General features: G+C 23.4%; 2 protein-coding genes across 5 annotated transcripts; both read left to right on the top strand.

The window, feature by feature from the left end:
* Window positions 1-3,156: 3,156 nt before the first annotated feature.
* Window positions 3,157-14,720, top strand: LOC129614696 (NAD(+) hydrolase sarm1). 4 transcript variants are annotated; one of them, XM_055529522.1, is made up of 3 exons: window positions 3,157-3,294; window positions 10,467-11,681; window positions 11,733-14,720. In XM_055529522.1, the coding sequence occupies exons 2-3, from the start codon at window positions 10,493-10,495 to the stop codon at window positions 14,471-14,473; spliced, it is 3,930 nt and encodes a 1,309-aa protein (XP_055385497.1). In that variant the 5' UTR covers window positions 3,157-3,294; window positions 10,467-10,492; the 3' UTR covers window positions 14,474-14,720. The 4 variants fall into 4 exon arrangements, with proteins under 4 accessions (XP_055385497.1, XP_055385498.1, XP_055385495.1 ...); XM_055529523.1 differs by having other exon boundaries at window positions 10,467-11,627; XM_055529520.1 differs by having other exon boundaries at window positions 10,467-14,720.
* Window positions 3,160-23,089, top strand: LOC129614697 (segment polarity protein dishevelled). Its single transcript, XM_055529524.1, is given in 10 exon segments — window positions 3,160-3,294; window positions 18,227-19,062; window positions 19,345-19,414; window positions 19,475-20,134; window positions 20,214-20,337; window positions 20,449-20,688; window positions 20,816-21,229; window positions 21,302-21,388; window positions 21,932-22,003; window positions 22,181-23,089. Coding segments are annotated over 9 exon segments (1,863 nt in total). The 5' UTR covers window positions 3,160-3,294; window positions 18,227-18,886; the 3' UTR covers window positions 22,201-23,089.

Genomic DNA, 23,089 nt, shown 5'->3' on the forward strand with positions numbered 1-23,089 from the left:
ATACAACACACAATCAATTTTTATAAATTTTTTTGACAGATACGAGCCGAATTCATTTTATCATTTTTTACAAAAAAAAACCTATATTAAAAAAATAAAAAAAAAACAAACAAAAGAAATAGAAGAAGAAAACAAAATAAAAAAAAATAATTTTTTATACAAATTTGAAAAGACGGTATTTAAGAAATTTTTCTTTTTATAAAAAAAAATTATAATTTTTTAATATTCTAGAAAATAAAACCATAATAAATAAAAAGCAAGTATTTAAAAAACACAAAAAAAATATAAAATTTAATAAAAGTAGTTAAAAAAAATCGGTTGCAAGGATTGAAAAAAAAAAATAAAAAAATAAGCGAACAATTTAAAGAAAAGAAAATAATTTGTTTTCTAATTTGTTGCAAAGCAATTAGAGAAAAATTCACAAACAAAATCATAATGATTAAAAAAAAATTTTAAATGTTGGAAAATATTTTAAAAAAGCAATTAATAAAATTTGTTTTTTTTTTTAGCAAAAAGTTTTTGTTCGAGAAACAATTCTTTTCTTTTTTGTGGGTTGCCGTCGTTTTTATTCTTTTCTCTCTGTTTTATATTTTTGTATTTTTAAAATTTTAACATTTTTTGTAAAATTGATTTCGGTAGCTCTTGTTCTCTTGTTTTTTTTTTGTTAGTTTTTTCATTTTTTGGTCTCGTTTTGCTTTAGCACCCCAAAAAAAAAAAAAATAAAAAAAAAATGCCCGCAGTGCCTCCTATATACTTTTTTTATTAAAAAAAAACAGCAAGAACGAACAATTTTGGATTTGAGTTGAAAATTGAGAATTTGAAATCAAGCGAAAGAAAAATAGCAGAAATAATTAAAAATAAAATAGTGAAATAAAAAAATCCATTTTTTTTAAATAGCATAAAAAACTGAAAAATGAAATCATTTAATAGTTAAAAAAAAAGTAAATATAAATTTTGTAAAAATCAACCGAAATTTTTTATGAAAAAAAGAAAAAGAAAAAACATTTTCTTTTCTTCTGTGTAATGTTTCATATTTATTTTAATTGTATGTGATTGTGTGTGTAGGCATGTGCATTTGTTGAATTAATCATAATATTAATTTTCTGGTGAATAATTTTTCTAATTTTACATTATTATTATTATAGGTGATATATATCTATATCCATATATTGACACTTGAGAATTATATAGTTCCATGTCCGAGTGTCTCTGCTGTGCAAATATTTCAGTTTGCTTCTTCATAAAAACCCTAATTCAATATTTCAATAATTAACATTATTTAAAGAAGAAAAGCAAAAAACAATTTCAGAAAACCTATTTACAATATTGTAAATTGTAATTTCATCATAAAACATTAAAAAAAAAGAAAAAATAAGCTACACATAGGGTACTAGATAAGAAAAAAATGAAAAACTATACATATGTATCTTGTTGACAAAATTGCAGTATCGATATCAAAAGTAACAATCTATACAATGTTTAGGAGAGGAGGAAAAAATATTCCATTTATATATTAACTATGATATTAAGATTTCGGATATAACAATTTTAATTAAAATTGTTAAAATAACAATAATAAATTAAAATAGTAAGCACTTATAATATTCGAACACTTAAAGATGGATCGAAAGTAAATTTACTTAGGTATATTATTTTTCAAGCGTGACAAAATATAAATATAATGTTATTTTCATTAATTAAATTTATATTTTTTTATCCTTATATGTACATCTATTTTGGTAATTATATATAATTGATAAAGAAATATTGTAGGTATAGATAAACATAAGTACAATTTAACCCCCCACACAACCGATGTAAAAAGTATTTGCAATTAAAATCGCTCGTTCAGTTGATATTTTCATGTAAGATTCTAACTAGGCATGGATTGCGTGTACATACCTATGTACCTATAATGAGAACTAAAAACAAAATTCAAAATAAAGTAAAAATATGAAGTAAAATTTATTTACTAAAATTTTTAATTAATTCAATATAAATTTGATAGTTTAAATGGGATTGGTATAGGTAGGTAGGACTGGTGGTGTATCTTAGCATTATAAGTAATAATTTTTCGTAGTTAGTTGAGTAGGCATATTCGTAGTTAGTTGGGTTCTATTTCTCTAAATCCTATATTTCTTTTAGAATGTAAAAACTATAAAAGTGTATAGTTAGTAAATAAATACGAAACGACTTGCATAAACGGAGAGAATAAGAAAAAAATTAATAAAATTTGATGTAAAGTTTAATACATTTACATAAGTATATAAGTATAACTTATAATTATATTTATATATCATATGACATGCAATGACTTCAAAATTGTAAAAATATGGTATTAATATATAGTGTAGATTGCAATTGTGTGGCAATCTGTTATTGCTGAATTGTGTGGCAATATAGTATTATCACATTTTGGAAGTCAAGGATTTTATATCTTCTATTGATGTAAAAGCAATATAACTAAAAGTATTATGTATTATTTATGGCATATACAGGATGTCTCGTATCAAAGTGCACTACTATATACTATTGTATAGACAATCAAATCCGGTAGCATGATGACTCATATACCGAACGGAAGCTCAGAGCTCAGCTTACAATGTTGCTAACTCTGCTAAAATTGGAGAGAAATATAATGTAACGTCATCTAAAGAATTAAGGTTTTTAAAAAATGCAAAGATGAATTTCAAATTTTTCAACTTTTAAAGGCATTTGATTCCGAGATCTGAACATATTATAACAAATGTTGATATTCATAAGAATGCTTTTATTCTGAAGTTTTCAAATCATATTTAATAATGCACCTGTCTTGCACAGGCACGGAATTATACTTTGAGTTTTGAAAATTAAAAAAAATTTTTCGAAATTGACTTTAAATCCCTGTAATTCCGAGCCTGCTAAGCTGTGAACATCGTATCCATTCAAAAGTTTTTTCTAGTCATGGGGATTTATACAATGTTATATAGCAGTGAGCTTTGATACGAAATAGTCTGTAAATATTTTTCAAATAACAGTAAAGCAAAATTTATAAATTATTTTCTTTTTACGAAGAAAGAATCGAAAACAAATGAAAAAAATTGATTTAAATTAAAATTAAACTAATAAAAAAAAAATACGAAAAATAAAAGTGAAAAACAGGAAAAATTAAAAAATATTCTTTTTCGGGCTACAAAGTGAAACGTGTAGTATATAAACTTACAGTTAATATTAAATTATTAAGGAAGAATTTTTACGCGTGTAACACTTTAAATTTAAAAAAAGATAAAGGACGAAGTAAATAAAGGAGAAAAGGTAAGAGAAAACGAAAATTACAAAAAAAATGCTTTAACGATATTTTCATTCTTTTGAGTAACATTTTTGTTCTTGTTTCCATTGCTTTTTTTTTAAATAATTCTTTTTTTTTCAAATTCTAATTAATTTTAATCTACTAAAATATGCTTAAAACAAAATATAAATAAAATGTTAAAATCCATAATGAAAATCTTTCTTTTTACATTTTTTGTTTTCATTATCTTATAAGATTTTACCGTTTAAATTATAATAAAGAAAATAATAGTCATGAGTTGTATACTAATAAAGAGACGGATCTAGATTACTGTAACCTAAATTAAAAATTGCCTCGCTTCTGTAAACGTATATTCCGTATAGTGATGTTACCAGTTCATATTTTCGGTTTACAGCAACTAGTCCTCTGATTTTGCTATGTTTCGTTTTTTATAGATTTCTAAAAATATAGAGTTGATATTGTAATTTTATAAGTTGTAAATATTGCCATGTAATAAAAATTTTCTTCAAAATGCATTTTTTTAATTAAATAGAAGGGGGAGTGTGTGTATACTCATATTCGAGTTGCAGCGTGTTTTTCCTGCATATAAATAAATACTGATAACTTCGGAACCATGCAACATAGATTTTAGATCTTACACCCAACTTTATTTGAGTTAGATTTTGAGATAAAACTCGTCAAAATCAGAAGGCCTTTTTATAAACACAGTATATTGCGATATACAGTGCAAACTGCGCTTTATTTATATTCATAAAAAATGTTGTTAATCAAATTTGTTCATAAACATTGATAACCTATCACAAAAATATTTACAATATCATGGGTAGCGCAATGAAATCACTTTTTACTAGTTTTATCAGCTTTTTAAAAATTTGTCTGTTAATTTTTGAGCTTCAAAATAACAAAATTTCTTAATTTTTATTTTTTCTGAAATAGAATTTTCCACTATTTGGTCCAAAATAAATAAATTTTTGTTAACGATATTTGTTCATGAAACTATACTGCAAATTTAAAATAGCAAAAGTTTCTGTACAACTGTTAAAAATATATTGCGTATGTATCACATAATTGTTTTGCAGTATTGTGTTTACGAAAATGCCTAGAATCTTTATTATTTTTAAAAAACTTGAAATTTTAAAAAAAATTTGTTTTTTTCTTTGTTTTCGTTGCGCTACAATGATAGCTTAAAGTTAACCGATATAACATTTTGCACTATCTCTTACAGTTTTGCCAGTAAAATGTGTTTTAAAACATGCGGAAAATTCATATTTCATATAACCGATGGTTACTCTCTGTCGCATGGTCTGAAATTATTTGCCACTTTATGCGAAACACCTTGTATAATATGTATTTGTAAATTTGTGCGATTTTTAGAGAGTGTAGAGGGTTTAATCGCAGATTTCATTTATATTTTGTGATGTAAAAGTCAGAAATTTTGTTCTATCATATTTTGTGAAGAACAATAATTTCTAAATTGGATTTCTCAAATGGGGAAGTCGAAAACGTTTCGAATATCGGAAAAGTTCTTAACATGCCGAATGTAGAGCTTTATTATATATGATATAAAATGTTGTAGTAGACAGATTGTGCAGAAGCACATAATATACAGACGGATGAGCACAACGAAAGCAAAATCACATTTTTTTCAAAATTATTTTTTAAAATATATCAAAAAAATGAATAAAATTAATTTTCTTTTTTCTAATAAATGAAATATACTTTTACGCTACTTACGTAAATACAGATTTTACTGCTTATTTATTGTAATTGTAAGTAATCTTATTTATTCGATATAATTTCTGAGTAAAACAAAATATTTGCAATTGTTTTGAATAAAAACAAACTGTTTTTTTTACAAAAGCCGATCAATTATATTATTGCGCTCGTTGTTAAATGTAATCTTGCACATACTTGTGAAATTTTAGCATGCATATGCATATCATATATTAAACACTCATATATACCAGTGACTCTTAACCGGGGGTGTTCGCAATAGACTCGAATAAGACACTAGAAAAGAAAAATATAAATAAATGTTTATATGTACATATGTACATACATTGCAACTAATATTTTATTTAAAAAAATATGTATTATCTTGAAAAAATATGTAAATACATATTTTCTTTAAAAATATGTATTTACAAATAAAAAAAAAAAAGAACGAGAAAACGATTAAAAGTTAAAACAATTAAAATTATAATGATGTCTTAACATGAATATAAAATCTAAAAAACTCTTAATATAATCTTCTTCTAAATATAAAAAGTCAATAATAATTTGTACTTACAAAATTTGTGATAGCATATGTACATACTAGAACTAAAAAAAGTATATCCAAGAAAATTAAAATTAAATCAATTTAATCATTTAAAAGAAATACAAACGAATAATAATTTATGTTAAACTACATTTTGAGTATTTAAATATTTCTTATAACAACAATTTTTAAATTTGTTTGATTCAATGAAAATGATTATGTTTCAATGATTTGTGCATGAACCAATTTGTAAAGAAGATAATTTTTTGATGTACACATACACACATAAAAATTATGAAGAGCAAGATTAGGAAAGGAATTTTTGCTTAATTTTTTTATTTTTTATATTCTTTTCAATATTTTGGTTTTATTCATAAACCAATATATCTCAATAAATATATTACATATTCTGAATTTTGAATTAATTTTTGTTTTCTAGGTAAGAAAACATTCCAATTTTCAGAGGGGTGCGAGAGCACACCTTTACATCGGAAGTTGTGCGAATCATTTAAAAAGTTAAGAAACACTGATATGTACTTATCATATGTATGTGTTTCACTATATTTTTAAGGCATATAGTAATTAGGTAGGTGCATTCATTTTCATATAAGATACAGAATAAAAATATTTGACAAATAAATTAATTAACACAAAAGTAATTTTAAATATATTGAAGGGTGCTATTACGTTGTGTGTGTAAATTAGAAAAAACAAATAATCTGGATTGTGAGAGTGTAAATCTGAATTGATGAGACCTGTTAAGTATTTCTGTGTAAATCCAATAAAATTAAATTTTTATTGAAATTTAAAGATTTTTATAAATGTAAAACTGTTGGGTTTTATTGCTTACATAATTTTAACAGGTGTGTAAATATGTTTATAAAAGTATTATCATCTACTGCGTATACATATTTACTTAATCGAATCAAAAAAATGATTCAAAAAGCAAAAAAAAAAAAAAAATAAAATCATTAAATGGAAAAAAAAATTTATCAATAGCACTGCCATATTATAAGAAACTTACAAAATTGTACACAGTGATAACCGTTAATAACGGATGTAGAATATTTCTAAAAGAAATATGTAAAGGTATATTCTGGCCCCGATTAAAATAGTTTTCCGCTAGATAGACAGACAGTTTTGTAATCATGCGCTTTTTGATTAAACATAAATTATTTATCATGGTTCAATCCAAATCGTTCCTGCAACTTTTTTAAATTAAATTTGAAAATGTAGTTTTCTAAATGTAGGGCAATCGTTTCTAAATTTGCTAACTCGCAATAAAAAAATTTAAATAATTAGAAGAATTTACAAGTATATATATTAAAATAAAATTGTAAATTCGAAGATGTGTACTGTTATTAAAAAAAAATACCGACATAATAGCGCCCCTCCAACCTAGACGATATTGGCAATATTTTTTGGACACTATCGGCAATACTGTTATTTAATAAAACTCTTGTTCTTGTAATTTTATTATATTTTATTTTTTTTCATGTGTAGTTTAAATTTATTTAAATTTATTTAAAAAAAAGTCAAAGTTTATTTTAAAAAACATTAAAACCTAGCAAAAAAAAAGAACAAAGAAAATATTTTTTTTTTAAATTTTCGAAACAAATACAAATTTTTGCAATTTTTTTTTTATTTTTTTTTGATACCCACCACTGTAACTATGTGCATATTGCAAAATATTTTAAATTTATCGTACCATGTCTAATGCTAATAAATAATTTTCCGTTCTCCTAGAGATTTTGTACTTATATCATTGGCGAGTGTTTGCGAAAGTCATTTACATTTACGTATAACATGTATGATAAACTTTCAATAAAGCTTATTTATGGTCAATACACACATAAAGTTAACTATTTTCATTAGGTTTTTTTCTAGAATTCTTTATTATAATTTTAATTTAGTGTTTCGACAATTCAACAGTAACATTGTTTGTTCTACTTTCAGGCTCTCTGCATTTCTCTTGTTTCTTTCTCTCTTTTTTATTTTTGCCCTTAGCTGTCGCCCCCCCTCTCTCTCCTCTCTCAAGTTTCTATTTAGGCGATTATTCTTATGGTAAAATTTTTATGTAAATCATCTAAGGGTTTTCTGCGTCATCCCTATTTTATCGTCGCTTGCATTTTTCATTTTTTCCCAACATTTTTTTTTTTAGGATGTGTCAATACCTAAAATTATTTATCGTCCAAAATATCAAATGCTTTATCATCATTGTGTTTTTTTTTTAATTTTTATTTTATTGCACTTATTTTTACTTAATATAAAAGCAAAAGAACAAAACAATTAAAAAGAAAAAAAAATTACAGTCAATAAAAATAAAAAGAAAAAAACAAAAAAAAATCTGAGTAATATGTAAAAATTTTCTGTGCTGCAAACTCATAAGATTAATTAAAATTTTAATTAAGTAGTTTCTTTTGGTGTTTTGACTTTATTCAATACCAAAACTTTATAGAATTTTACTTTAATACTTTTATTTTTATTTTATTAAAATTAATAAATTTAATAACGCAAACTAATTGAAAATGTTAACAAGATCGAAAATGTGTAAGTTTATTTAACAGTAAAAAAAAGAGAAAAGAAAAATACAAAAATTAAGAGAAATTTAATTTAAAATCTTTATCAGCTTTTTAAAACATTAGATGGGTATATAAAGTGGAATAGTCAAAAAATTTTTTCTAAATTAATCAAATATTCCTGTACAGTTAATTCCAAATGTCATAGTACGCTTTAAAATAAAAAGAATATTAAATTAAAAAGAGGCTTGTTCTATTTTTTCTCTTTTTATTTAAATTAGAATTTCAATACTTATTAATTAATTTTCCATATTCACACAAGCACTATCACCACATGCTAAAATAATAAAAATTAATATAAAAAAATATAAGACATCACCGGACAATAAATGTGCGCAAAAACTCCTTTGAAGTATTATTAAATACGCTTTTATATTTTTAGTGTGACTTAAATAGACCCACTAAAATTATATGACGACCATAGGCCGACATATTTTTCTATCGATTGCTGCGTTATAATCGTATATATTGTACTGTATCTTGAGTTAAATGGTTTGAAAAGCCAATAAAAAGCAATTTTCCTATTGTAAAACGGTTTGTAAACTTTCATAAACTAAAACACTGATGGTACTACATATAATCATACAAATTTTGTAGAGTTAATGTTGCACAAATGTATTTATTAAGTAAATGGTATAATCAAGAAAAACAAAGAAAAATCAAATGAAAATGTTTTTAATTGTAACAAAAATAAGAGAAGAAAATCAGCCTTGATAAAGGACATATGTAGCGCACGAAATATATTAACAAAAAAAAAGTATTTTATTCCCAATAAAAGGGAGTTTTCTTTTCATACACCTAGAAAAAATGGGTGTTAAATTTAATATGATTACAAACCAAAGCAAAAACTATGTTCAAAGGTGAGCGAAAACTGATGCTTAAGTTCATATTAAAAATTACTATTTTTTTACCAATTTTTTTTTCATATGCTGAGAGGGTTTTTTTTCATTTTTTCTGACGTAAAACGTCGCTTCCTTAAGTCGCTTTATGCTTTACATATTACTTTTACATATCTATACAACTAGACATAGGTACTTATTTGCTTACAGAAAAAGAACTGGTAACTACCAAATGAGGAAATTTTTTATTTTAATTGCGTTAAGCCCGTAGTACTAGGCTTAACATTAGGAACAATGTGAAATTTTTCGTATGATCTAGCATTAAAGTTGAGTCAAACCAATGAATTGTAATGTAGTATTTTTCCTTTTAAAAAGTGAAAATACTATTAAAAAATCTATGTATTAAAATTATTTTTATTGAAATACAAATATTTTTCAAAGATTCCATACATTTAGGAAGACCAATGTATACAATCTTTGAAATAAAAACAAAAAAATCGAAAGAGGTCTGCTGAAAAAGAAGGCACCAGATTTTTCCTGTATATACATAAGTGCTTATAAACAAAAATAAATGTATGAACTCGCATTTTTCGCGTGTTTTTATATAACATTTAAAACGTTTTATTGGCAAAATTATATGAGTGATAGAGGAAAATGTAATATGGGTTAACTTTCAGCTCTCGTTGTAGTGTATCGAAATAAAAAAAAAAAACAAAAAAAATAAGATATAAATAGTATACTTGAGAAAAGCCATCTATCGCAATGCGCTGTAGCTATACTTTTCTCGATTATTCGCTTAATATACAGCCGTTGAAGTTTATTGCTATATATTATGGTAAAAGTGTGTGTTATGTCGTTAGATCTTTTGTAAAAGTACAGGAATATATTATTTTATATTTATTGTAAAAACACTCTGATGATTTTTAATATTATCATTATGTTTTCTTTCTCTTTTTTTTTAAAATACTATTTTTTTTCACTATTCTGTAGAATATATAAAAATTGCCATTGGTGTGTAGAGATAAAACTTTTACACATCAAACATTATTCATGGATTTTCTTATTATTTTATCGAAAATTTTGAGAAAAGTTTGTTGTTTAAACGGCCAATGTTTTACATCAATTTTTGTTGAGAAATGAAAATTGTGTGAATTCTATATTTGTTACAACCGTTTTAAAAGGTTTTTGACATTTTTCATAGTCTAAGGAAATGTTTGATGTGTAAACAAATTTATTATACCATTTTTTTTTTTGTAAATTTAAGTATGAAAATTGTATTACGAAATCTTAAGGATTAAATGAAAAATAAACACAATAATTAATATTTTGTTTTTCTAATACATTTTCTTCTCATAAATTCATCATCAAAAAAAAAAACAAACTGACCATTTATATATAGGTATATATGTATATATATAGATATATATGTCATATATACATATATCATCATCTGCTTATATTAAAACTGATGATTCTGTATTATATATTCCTTAATGTAGGATATAGATTGTGTTAAAATCCTTTTATGATGTCAGAGCAAGCCAAAACATCTACAAAGCCTCAAATTTTTTATTCGAATTCAAATAAATTGAAAAGCGAACGATCAACGATTCATAATTCTAACATTGATAATAACAAAGATAAAAATTCAATAAGTACATCATCAACTGGTATAAAAAAAACAACAGCGATATCACCACCACCATTATCATCACAATCTTCGATTAAGAATTTAAACGAGAAACAACAATATCAACAGCAATTACAATATAAAATGAATAATTTTAATAATAATAAAATTATTGGTGGTGCTATTAATAATATTAATCAACAACAGCAACAATTACAACATAATTCTAAAGGTCAACGTGTACATAATACTTTAGCATCATCAACATCATCGAAATCAACATCAACTTCATCATCATCATCATCATCAAAAACTGAAATAAAAGCACATGCATTACAACGTGATTTAAGTGAAATGAGAAGTTCAATGTCAGAAATAAGTGATTTAGCATTAGGAAAAACTAATTCAACAATGGCTTCACAAAAAAAATTAGAAGAACATCAAAAAATACTGCATTCATCTTTAGAAAAATTAATTGATAACGACTGTAATGTACAATCATCGAATGTTATGAACACTCCAGAACCTTTAGTAACTTTTCCAGAAGATGAAACTAATGATTATGAAAATGGTGGTGGCGGTGGTGGTGGTAGTAATAGTGGTACAAATGTTAATTATATAGGAATAACCAAATTAAATTCTGGTGTTGTTTGTGGTGAAAATGAATATAGTAATAATAATGCTGGTGCTGAAAACTGTGGATTAGGAAACATACATGGTACAAATATTGTAAATATAGAAAATAGTGGTGGTATTGAAACTGATAATGAGATTATTTTACCTTCTGGTAATCAATTAACAAAAAATGTACCACCAAATTGGCAATTAAATAATTATAATAATAATTGTAATAATTCAATTGCATCATCATCATTGAATTTTGAAGAGAAAAGATTTAGAAAAGAATCAAAAACACAATTTATGTCACAAGAAAAATTTACTAGTAGCAGAAGTAATAGCATAAGTAGCGAACATGCTATTAGAAATGCATCAGCAATGTCAGCAGCAGCATCAACAGAATCGATAACAGGTAGTGGTGAATTAAATTGTATACAAAATACTGGTGGTGGTGGAATTATAACTGGTAATAATTATAATAATAGTATTGGTAATAATGATATTAATTTTGAATTAGAAACAAATAAGGCGTCAGCAGCAATACGTAATAAATATCATATGAAAGAAATTCGTGGTAAACAGCAATCATTATCATTATCATCTGAAGCAATTCAACAACAATCACAACAGCAACATCAAGAAAGATCTATATCAACAACAACAACAACTCAACAACATTTAACAACTTCAGCAACAAATCAAATGCAAAGTAATACATTTTGTATGGAAAATCATAGAATGATATCACAACAACAACAACAGCAACAACAACAAGCACAACATCATCAAAAGCAATCATCATATACAACATCATCATCATCATCAACAGGTATAACACATGTTGCTGCAAGTGCACAAACAAATTTTAAAATAACAAGTAGTAGTGCCGCAACAGCTGGTAGTAATATGATAATGTCATCAACACATTACGCAAGTAGTAATCAACAATCAATTAATGAAAATTCAATGATATTAGATGGCAGTACATTAAATTTAGATGATTTGGGTAATTTATGTTCAAATAGTAGTCCAAAAGATATTGATAATGCAATTAAAAAATATTCAACACAATTAGATTTATTTGTAAAACAATTACAATTACCAAATTCATCTGAAAAAATTAAAATACCAACATTAAATAATATTAATGAAATAATACAAAGAGCATGGACAGTACCAACTTTTGGTCATAAATTAGGATATAGTTTATGTAATGCATTAAGAGATAGCGGTGGACTTGATTTATTAATGAAAAATTGTGTTGAAGGTGATCATGATGTTAAATTTTCATCAGCAAAATTATTAGAACAATGTTTAACAATTGAAAATCGTTCTCATGTTGTTGATAATGGTTTAGAAAAAGTTGTTAATGTTGCATGTGTATGCACAAAAAATTCAAAAACAGATCATTCTCGTATTGGTACTGGTATATTAGAACATTTATTTAAACATAGTGAAGGTACTTGTTCTGATGTTATAAGATTAGGTGGATTAGATGCTGTATTATTTGAATGTCGTCGTAATGATACAGAAACATTAAGGCATTGTGCTGGTGCATTGGCTAATTTATCGTTGTATGGTGGTGCTGAAAATCAAGAAGCAATGATTAGCAAAAAAGTACCAATGTGGTTATTTCCATTAGCATTTCATGATGACGATACAGTCAAATATTACGCATGTTTGGCAATTGCTGCATTAGTTGCCAATAAAGAAATTGAAGCTGAAGTATTAAAATCAGGTACTTTAGATTTAGTTGAACCATTTGTGACAACACATAACCCATCTGAATTTGCTAAATCAAATTTATCGTATGCACATGGTCAATCAAAACATTGGTTGCAACGTTTAGTACCAGTATTAAATTCAAATCGTGAAGAAGCAAGAAATTTAGCGGCATTTCATTTTTGCATGGAAGCTGGTATTAAAAAAGAACAAGGTTGTACAGAAATATTTAATGAAATTGGTGCTATCGAACCATTAAAAACAGTTGCTAGTTGTCCGAATGCAATTGCATCAAAATTTGCAGCGCAAGCATTACGTTTAATTGGTGAACAAGTACCACATAAATTATCACAACAAGTACCATTATGGTCTGTGGAAGATGTACAAGAATGGGTTAAACAAATTGGTTTTGAGGAATATGCTAGAAATTTTTATGAATCATTAGTTGATGGTGATTTGTTATTACAATTAAATGAATGTAATTTAAGAGAAGATATTGGTATATGTAATGGTATTAAAAGAAAACGTTTCTTAAGAGAACTACAAAATTTAATGAAAATGGCTGATTATTCATCAAAAGATGCAGCTAAAATACATAATTTTTTAGTAACAATTGGTGCAGAATATTGTACATATACATATGCAATGTTAAATGCTGGTGTTGATCGTGAAACGTTAAAACATTTAACTGAAGATCAATTATTTGCTGAATGTAGTATTACGAATTCAATACATCGTTTAAGAATATTAAATGCATTAAAATCACAAGAAAGTAATTATGTAAATGCGTCTGAAGATAATTTAGAAAAAATATTAGATGTGTTTGTTAGTTATAGAAGATCAAATGGTTCACAGTTAGCAAGTTTATTAAAAGTTCATTTACAATTACGTGGTTTTTCTGTATTTATTGATGTTGAAAGATTAGAAGCTGGTAAATTTGATAATAATTTATTAAATAGTATTAGACAAGCAAAACATTTTATATTAGTATTAACACCAGAAGCATTAGAAAGATGTATTGAAGATTATGAATGTAAAGATTGGGTACATCGTGAAATTGTTGCTGCATTAAACTCTAATTGTAATATAATACCAATTATTGATAATTTTCAATGGCCAGAACCAGAACAATTACCAGAAGATATGAGAAGTGTTTGTCACTTTAATGGTGTTAGATGGATACATGATTATCAAGATGCATGTGTTGATAAATTAGAAAGATTTATGCGGGGTGAGTTAAGCAATCGCATAACAGCAGCAACTGGTACAACAACATCTGGTGGTGGTGGTACATCAAATTCAACAACAGGAACAACAGGAAATAATAATAATAATGGAAGTAATAATAATAGTGGAAATAATAATAATAATAATAGTGGAACAAATAATGGACAATATGATATTACAACATCAACAACACCATCAACACCATCATCAGCATCAGCAACACGTGGAAATCATCCACCTAATTATCAAAGAATGCATAGTAATGATTCTGGTAAATTAAGTGATAAAGATTTTAATGGTAATAATTAATTAATTAATTTTTTTTAATTAAACAAAAAAAAAATAATAAAAAAAAAATTTTCTGCTACTTAAATTATATTTTTTATATATACGTTTTCAATATACATATTAGTTATTACTACAAAATAATTATAAATCCGGTTTAAAAAAAATAAAAAGTTTTTAATAATAATATAAAATAATTACTAGAAGGAAATTTATAAAAAAAAAATATATATTTTTCCTATTGCTATTTTAGACGTTAATTAATAAATTAAAATAAAACGTAAATTCTACTTTAATATTAATAATAATAATAACATTAAAATTTGAAATAATTATTTGTGTTTTGATATAGTTAATTAAAAAATTCAATTTCTTTTATGTCAAATTTAAATTTTTAAATCTCAAATTTAAAAATTTATATAAAATTTTTAATAATAAAAATAATTTAAATTCAAAGTTTTTTTTATATTTATTATTTAAATTAAAAATAATGATTAAAAAAATTAATTTTACTTATGGTCTCCCCAAAAAAATAACAATCATGTACTTATATTTTATATATTGTTTTTAAAAAACATTAGAAAAACATATTAAAAGCAGTATTATTGAAAAAAAAACAAAAAAATATAAAAATAAAAAAAAATTGTTAATGTTAATAACAAATAATAATTAAAATTATAATTAATTTTTAATTTTCATTAAAATTTTTAATTTAACCGAAGCCAAATTTTTATGTTACTTTCATTTTTGTACTTTTAAATTTTTAACATTAATCGTAATGCTTAGTATAATAACACTGTATAATTATAATATCTGCAAGTCTTTAAAAAAACAATAATAATAATAATAATAATCATAACAATAAATAATATATCATAAATAATAAATAATGGATAATAAATAATAAATAATCAATAATAATTAAAAAATAATAAATAATAAATAATAAATAATAAATAAATAATAAAAAATAAATAATAAAAAATAAATAATAAATAATGAATAATAATAAATAATAAATAAAAAATAATAAATAATAAATAATAAATAATAAATAATAAATAATAAATAATAAATAAATAATAAAAAATAAATAATAAAAAATAAATAATAAATAATGAATAATAATAAATAATAAATAAAAAATAATAAATAATAAATAATAAATAATAAATAATAAATAATAAATAATAAATAATAAATAATAAATAATAAATAATAAATAATAAATAATAAATAATAAATAATAAATAATAAATAATAAATAATAAATAATCAATAATAATTAAAAAATAATAAATAATAAATAATAAATAAATAATAAAAAATAAATAATAAAAAATAAATAATAAAAAATGAAAAATAAATAAATAATCAATAATAATTAAAAAATAATAAATAATAAATAATAAATAAATAATAAAAAATAAATAATAAAAAATGAAAAATAAATAATAAATAATAAATAGTAAATAATAAATAACAAATAATAATTAACTAATAAAAATAATAATAACATTAATGAAAAATAAAATACATTAAAAAAGTACAAGTAAATAATATTCAGCCATAGATTAGAAATGCAATGAGCAAAAACCTTAATACATATATACATATATATTTTATTACAGAATTAAAATAAAATTACCAAAAAAAAATTAATGCAAATATTGTTGCTAAATTCAAATTGTATAAACGGAAACCCCTCGTACCTAATTACATTATGTTTTTGTAATATTAGAAATAAAAGTATGACCATATCTCATCGTTTATATTATTAAAATTGAATTATATAAATGTACATCTAAGGTATGTCTTTCAAAATGGATTATGTTCCTCAATAAAAAAGAATGGTATATAATATTGTGTCTATTTGGGAAATATGTAATATATTTTATAAATTTAAAATTTATGAAAAAATAAATAAATAAATAAATAATAAATTGAAAAAAACAAAAAAAATTAAATAAACTTTATTATTATTGTAACATTTTTATTAATATTGTTATCAAACAAAAAAAATTTATGACTTCTCAAGTTTCAATGCTTTTCACAACTTTTTTAAATTACTTTTTTAAATTACTTTAAAATTTATACTTTTGTGTTTAAAATAAAAAAAATGTCAAAAACAAAAATGGTAAAGATTTTCCATATTTAAATCCGATAATTAATTTTTAATATATGATTATATATATATATGTTTACCACTTAAAAATTCAAAGCAAAATTCGATGTTTGGATTTAAGGTAATAAAAATTGAAATTAATTATTAAATTTTTTTAATAAAATTTATATATATGCATATACATATTAGAAATTGTCAATATTAAAGGATGATCTTTTAAAAAAGTTGAAAGTTTTTGTCCCTATGCTTTATTTTTCTAAAAAAATCGCTAATAATTATTGCAAACGAAAAAAAAAACACAATTAAAAAATCAATATTTGAAATATTAAAACAGCAACACTAATTAACAATATTAATAATAAAAAAATATTAAAACAAAAAAAATTAACATTAAGTATAAATAAAATGTCAATATATAAAAAAAAAATTATTCGTATAGTAATAATTAAAATAAAAAAACTAATTGATGGTTATATATTATATGTATATATTATTATATGTATATATTACATATGTACTGTATATAACATAGAAATTTATATGGAAAATAGTTTGAAAACTATAGGAAAAATATATTAATAAAAACAAAACGATAAGCGTTACTTTCTTTTAAAAATGAGCAGTGCCTATCATTCCATGATAAAAATAATGTTGATGATGATGATATATTGATGATGATATGATGATGATGGTGATCATGGTGATGATGATGATAACCAACACGATTAATACTGGGAGAATTAAAAGAAAAACAAAAAAAAAATTGAAATTCATCTGCTCTGTTCCAGTGTAGAAAATTATACTACATTTCTTATTTTCCGAAATTCAACACTTATATCACATATACTACTATATCATTTGACAGTAAGAATCCGTTTTTTTTTTTGTTGAAATCTATTTTTATTTTTTTTGCTAAACAATTTAATATATACTAACTCCAAACATAATAAAATAATTGAAAAAAAAAATAAAATTCAAATTTGATGAATTTCATATGAAATTGTTTGTGTGTTTGTACATATTGTGTCCATACTATACTGAATTTCAAATTTTATTGTTAATATAATTTAATCTATAGTGTACCAATTTTAATTGTTTAATAAATCCCTGACATAAATTACAAAAGTATAAATATTATTTCATAATTCAGCAATTTATGTTTAAACCCTGAATTACGAAATAATAATAACTATTTATAAATTCAGATTGCAACAACTCATAAATGATAATTTGTATGTAGGTTTCATGATTAAGTTAAGTAAATCCATTTATATTAAGGTGATGGATTTGTCTTGTTGTAGTACAACTCGTTTAACATTCAAAATTTAGCATTTATAAGCTGGAAATTCGGAATAATATCTATAGGGGACATCTACCAAAATTCAGATTGAATGTGTCAATTTGACTTATTGTAGGTAATGCATTCCTAATTGCTTTTTTTATTTGATAGGCGCCAGTAATGAACTATTTTTTGGTTATTTTAATTACAAATATTATTAAAATATACAATCAATTTACTAAATTTATTAAAATTATTACAATATTTAAAAAAATGTAAGCTTTTATGGTTTTAATTTAGTATATATGTAAATATACTTACAAATTTGTATATATTAAAAAAATATATTCTTTTTCTTTTTTTTAAATTTCAGTGAAAAATGAAATTTTTTATATAACTTTGGATTGAAATCATCAATTGTAATATTGAAAAAAAGGATTAGGATCAAGAAGAAAAATTAATTAGCACAAACACAAAACAAAAACATTTTTATAGCAATTTTTTAAGTAAATCATAATGATTCTAAGAGTACATTGAAGTAACAAATAAATTATAGAAATTTATAAAAAAATATTAAATGATTAAATGTTTAGATGCTGAAAAAAAATTCAATATGACCAAAAAAAATAAAATATAAGAAAAATTTAATAATGATAAAATTATTCAAATTTTTCATATTAATTAGATGAAATTGTCAAAAATTTCCTATTTGAGAGAAAAAGAAGGAGAACATATTCTACATCAATCAACAAAATAAAAAGAAACTGGCTGTAAATTTCCGAAATATTCATAAAAAAAGAAAGAGAGAGAAAAAAAATTCATACGTGATAAAAAAAAAGAAAATTCTTTTTGCGTTTTTTTATTTTGTTTTTTTTTTTTTGTTTTGAAACACCACAAATAACATTCACAATTAAAACAAAGGAAAATCAAAGTACGACAAAAAATTTTTTAATTTTAAACATTAAAAAAAATCTTCCTTAAGAGTTTTGTTTTATTTTATAAATAAAAAAAAAATATTTAAAATTTATGAATAATGGGCGAGTCTCTAGAAACAAAAGTCATCTATCATATTGATGATGAAACAACACCGTATTTGGTGAAAATACCATTACCATCAGCTCAAGTAACATTAAAAGATTTTAAAATGGTGCTAAATAAACAAAATAATAATTATAAATATTTTTTTAAGTCAATGGATGCTGATTTTGGGTAATTTTTAAATTTATATAAATAAATTTTATTTTAATATTAATATAAAATATAAATATTAATATAAATAAATTTTTGAAAATTTTAATAATAACTTGTATTAATTAATGCTTTGACTTCAAAATAATAATAATAAAAATTCAGCAATTAAGTATATTTTATAAGCTGAATTGTTTATTAGTACTGTATTATTGTGATTTTAAATTCAGGCGGATAACTAAATTCAAACATTTAATTTAAGTATTCAAATATTCAAATGTTTTTTATTTGTTCTTTTGAAAGGGTTGTTAAAGAGGAAATAGCAGAGGATTCAACAATTTTACCTTGTTTTAATGGGCGAGTTGTTTCATGGGTAAATATGAAAATGATTTTTTCTCTTATTTTGTTTTTTCAAATTGTTTTTATTTTTTAGCTGGTATCGGCTGATGGTAGCAATCAATCGGATAATTGTTCGGAGGTACCAACAAGCGAAATAGTATGTAATACAACACAACGAAATTCAAATAAAATGAATACAACCTTAGGGGGTAGCGGTGGTGGTGGAATTGGAGTTGGTGGTAATGGTTCTAATATTGGTAATTTAATACCAGGAAATATTGGAAGTGGAAATGTTTTGTCTTCAACTTTAACTGGTGGATTAAGTGGAGGTGGTGGTGGTATAACTGGTAATCATCAAATGATGCCACCGTTAACATATCAACAAACTTCAATATTATCAAGTGATTTAGATTCAACAAGCTTATTTGGTACTGAAAGTGAAATAACATTAGACAGAGATATGACTGAATGTAGTAGCATACAAAGATTACAAGTACGAAAAAAACCTCAAAGGCGTAAAAAACGTGCCCCTACAATGTCACGTACATCAAGTTACAGCTCAATAACAGATTCTACTATGTCTTTAAATATAATAACAGTTTCAATTAATATGGAAGCCGTAAATTTTTTGGGTATTTCTATAGTGGGTCAATCGAATAGGGGTGGTGATGGTGGTATTTATGTTGGAAGTATAATGAAAGGAGGTGCTGTTGCTTTAGATGGACGTATTGAACCCGGTGATATGATTTTACAGGTATAATCTATATACATATTTTCTTAATGTAACATAAATGAATTTTAAAATCATATTAATAAAAATTTTACTGTTTAAGGTAAACGATGTCAACTTTGAAAATATGACAAATGATGAAGCCGTTAGAGTTTTAAGAGAAGTTGTACAAAAACCAGGTCCTATAAAATTGGTGGTTGCTAAATGTTGGGATCCTAATCCAAAAGGTTTACTAATTTTATATAATTTATGCTTTTATTTTCTTTAGTTTTTGATATTTTAATATTTTAAATTAAAAAAATATATATTTTTAACAACTTTATATTACATTTTGGAAGGTTATTTTACGATTCCTCGAACAGAACCGGTTAGACCAATCGATCCTGGCGCATGGGTTGCACATACACAAGCGTTAACATCACATGATAGTATTTGTCCCGATATTTCAGAACCAATTAAAGAACGTTTAGACCGAAATAATTTAGAAGAAATCGTAAAAGCAATGATAAAGCCGGATAGTGGTTTAGAAATTCGAGATAGAATGTGGTTAAAAATTACAATTCCCAATGCTTTTATAGGTAAGAAGTCTTTAAATAATATTATTTTAGTTTTATATACTCTTTGAATAGAAAGCTTTTTTGTAATAAATAAAATTTACAGACTTTTTGTACTCTAACATAATAAATTATATTTCATTTACTATAGGGGCTGACGCAGTTAATTGGGTGCTTGAAAATGTTGAAGATGTACAAGATCGTAGAGAAGCAAGACGAATTGTGTCTGCAATGTTACGAAATAATTTAATTAAACATACAGTAAATAAATTAACATTTTCTGAGCAATGCTATTATGTTTTAAGTGACGGAAAGAAACCAACATGTTAGTATACTTATAATTGGAAAAAAACACAAAAATATTTTTTTAAGCGTGTAAATTATAAATTATTTCGATTTATTAAAGGTCCATCGAATGTTAGTTTGGGAGAAACAGAAAGCATTACCAGTGATATTGCACCATTGCCAAATCCTCCCTTATACATGCCATATTCAGCTCACTATAATCCTAGTCATGGATATCAGCCTATACAATACGGCTGTACGGATAGACATATATCGTCAGGTAAATAAATATTGGTATTTGTAATAAAAATAAAAAAAATTGTAAAATAATCATATAATATTTACATTTTAGGTTCCAGTAGTTCAGATGTTTTAACGAGTAAAGATATATCAGCTTCACAAAGTGACATAACATCAATTATACATCAAACAAATCAAAGTTAGTAAAGAAAAAGTAGAACAGAATCCTTAAAAGAAAAATTAAAACAAATGTTTCGTTTAAATTAGTCAGTCAAATTAAATTTTTTATACTATATTCGAAATGTTTGAACGAATTTATTTATACCTTTTTTAGAATATAAAAATTTTTTAATTAAATTAATTTTAATTTGATGTAAGTTCATTATTTATTTGTTTTTTTTTTTTTTTAATTTATTTGTTGCAAGGTAATTGAATATTAAATATCCTCTGGCGTTGTTCTCTATTCAATTAGAATTTTTAAATAGCTTTTATAAAACTTCATCAATAATTCAATAGCACTTTTGATTTTTTTTTTCAAGTCGCAATAATTAAATTTTACATTATAGTTTATTTGATAAAATTTCATAAAGAAAAAAAAAGCATGTAACTGAAATCTTCTGAATTATTACTTAGGTTTTTATGTAATTTCCAAAAAATTAATTAAAGGTTTTTTAAAATAAGAAAAAATAATTCTTTTAAATTTAAAATTCTTTATTGAAATTTGTTATGATTTTATTTTCAGTGACTATTACAAATGGATCAAATAAATCATCGGGATCTTCAAATCGTGGAAATACTGAACAAGATGTTTCTGGTAAGAAAGTATTTTAATTGAATAAATAAAAAATAAAAAAACAAAACAAACATTTGTGTGTACAAATTTTTCTTTTTGTATTTTTATTTTACACATAATTTTTCAATAATTTTTATTTCTATTTAATTTAAGAATTTATTTGATTTTCATTCTTTATTTTTTTTTTTTCAATTTCAGTGTTTAATTACGTGTTGTGAATACCTACCTATCTAACCCTATTTTTGAGAAATCAATCTTTTCCCCCTTACAAAATTATGAAAATATGTTTTTTTTTCTTTTAATTTTATATTTTTTAATTAAAATTGTTTTTTAATTAATTACATTTTTTTGGGCCATATTAGATAAGCAAGTAGCAACAAATCGATTTTATTTAAAAATTTTGAGAAATTATTTCGTCTGTATATTTGCCAAATATTATGGTATCTAAAAATGCTGCTATAAATGTAAGTCGTCATTCATTGCTTTTTTTCTAAGTTTTCGCACAATTAACATGTTGTTTGAAGCAATCAAATAATTTAAATTATGTGATTAGTAAATGTTAATTTTATATATAAGTAGTATTCAGTTTTGAGAAGTTACTTGTTTCGAATTAAGTGCAACCAAATATTTGCAATTGAAAAACAATTTGTCATTTGTGTGGAGATAGCCTCCTGACATGACCGATAGTTTGACTATACTCCTCTAGAATAGTGAAATAAAATTCGTAAGAATGAATTTTTTTTAGTCGAAAAAGAATTCATTTAAAAATTTGCATTTTTAACAAAATTGGAAAAATCGATTTGTTTCTTTTTTTTTTGTTTTGTTTCTTATATTTTTTTATGGGGGAACAAAATGAACACTGTGTTGAAAAGGCAGATTAAAAAATAATTTAGCAAAGCAAATGAAGAAAAATGAAAAATAAATAACGGAAACAAAATTTAATCCCAGAAAAAGGGAAAAGGAAAACGCAAATTGAAAGAAAACAAAGTAATATTTATTCCTTAGTTTAAAAATTAAAACAAAATAAAAATTCTGTATTGCATTGTATAATATAATTATAAAAATAAATTAAAAAAATAAAAACAATATTTTAAGCATGTAACATGA

The sequence above is a fragment of the Condylostylus longicornis genome, unplaced genomic scaffold (genome assembly GCF_029603195.1).
Source record: "Condylostylus longicornis isolate FDR11 unplaced genomic scaffold, ASM2960319v2 ptg000116l, whole genome shotgun sequence".
In the NCBI taxonomy this organism is placed as follows: Eukaryota; Metazoa; Arthropoda; class Insecta; order Diptera; family Dolichopodidae; genus Condylostylus; species Condylostylus longicornis.

Coding starts and splice junctions, on each gene's coding strand:
- LOC129614696 (XM_055529520.1), top strand. CDS start 10,493: ATGATGTCAGAGCAAGCCAAAACATCTACAAAGCCTCAAATTTTTTAT.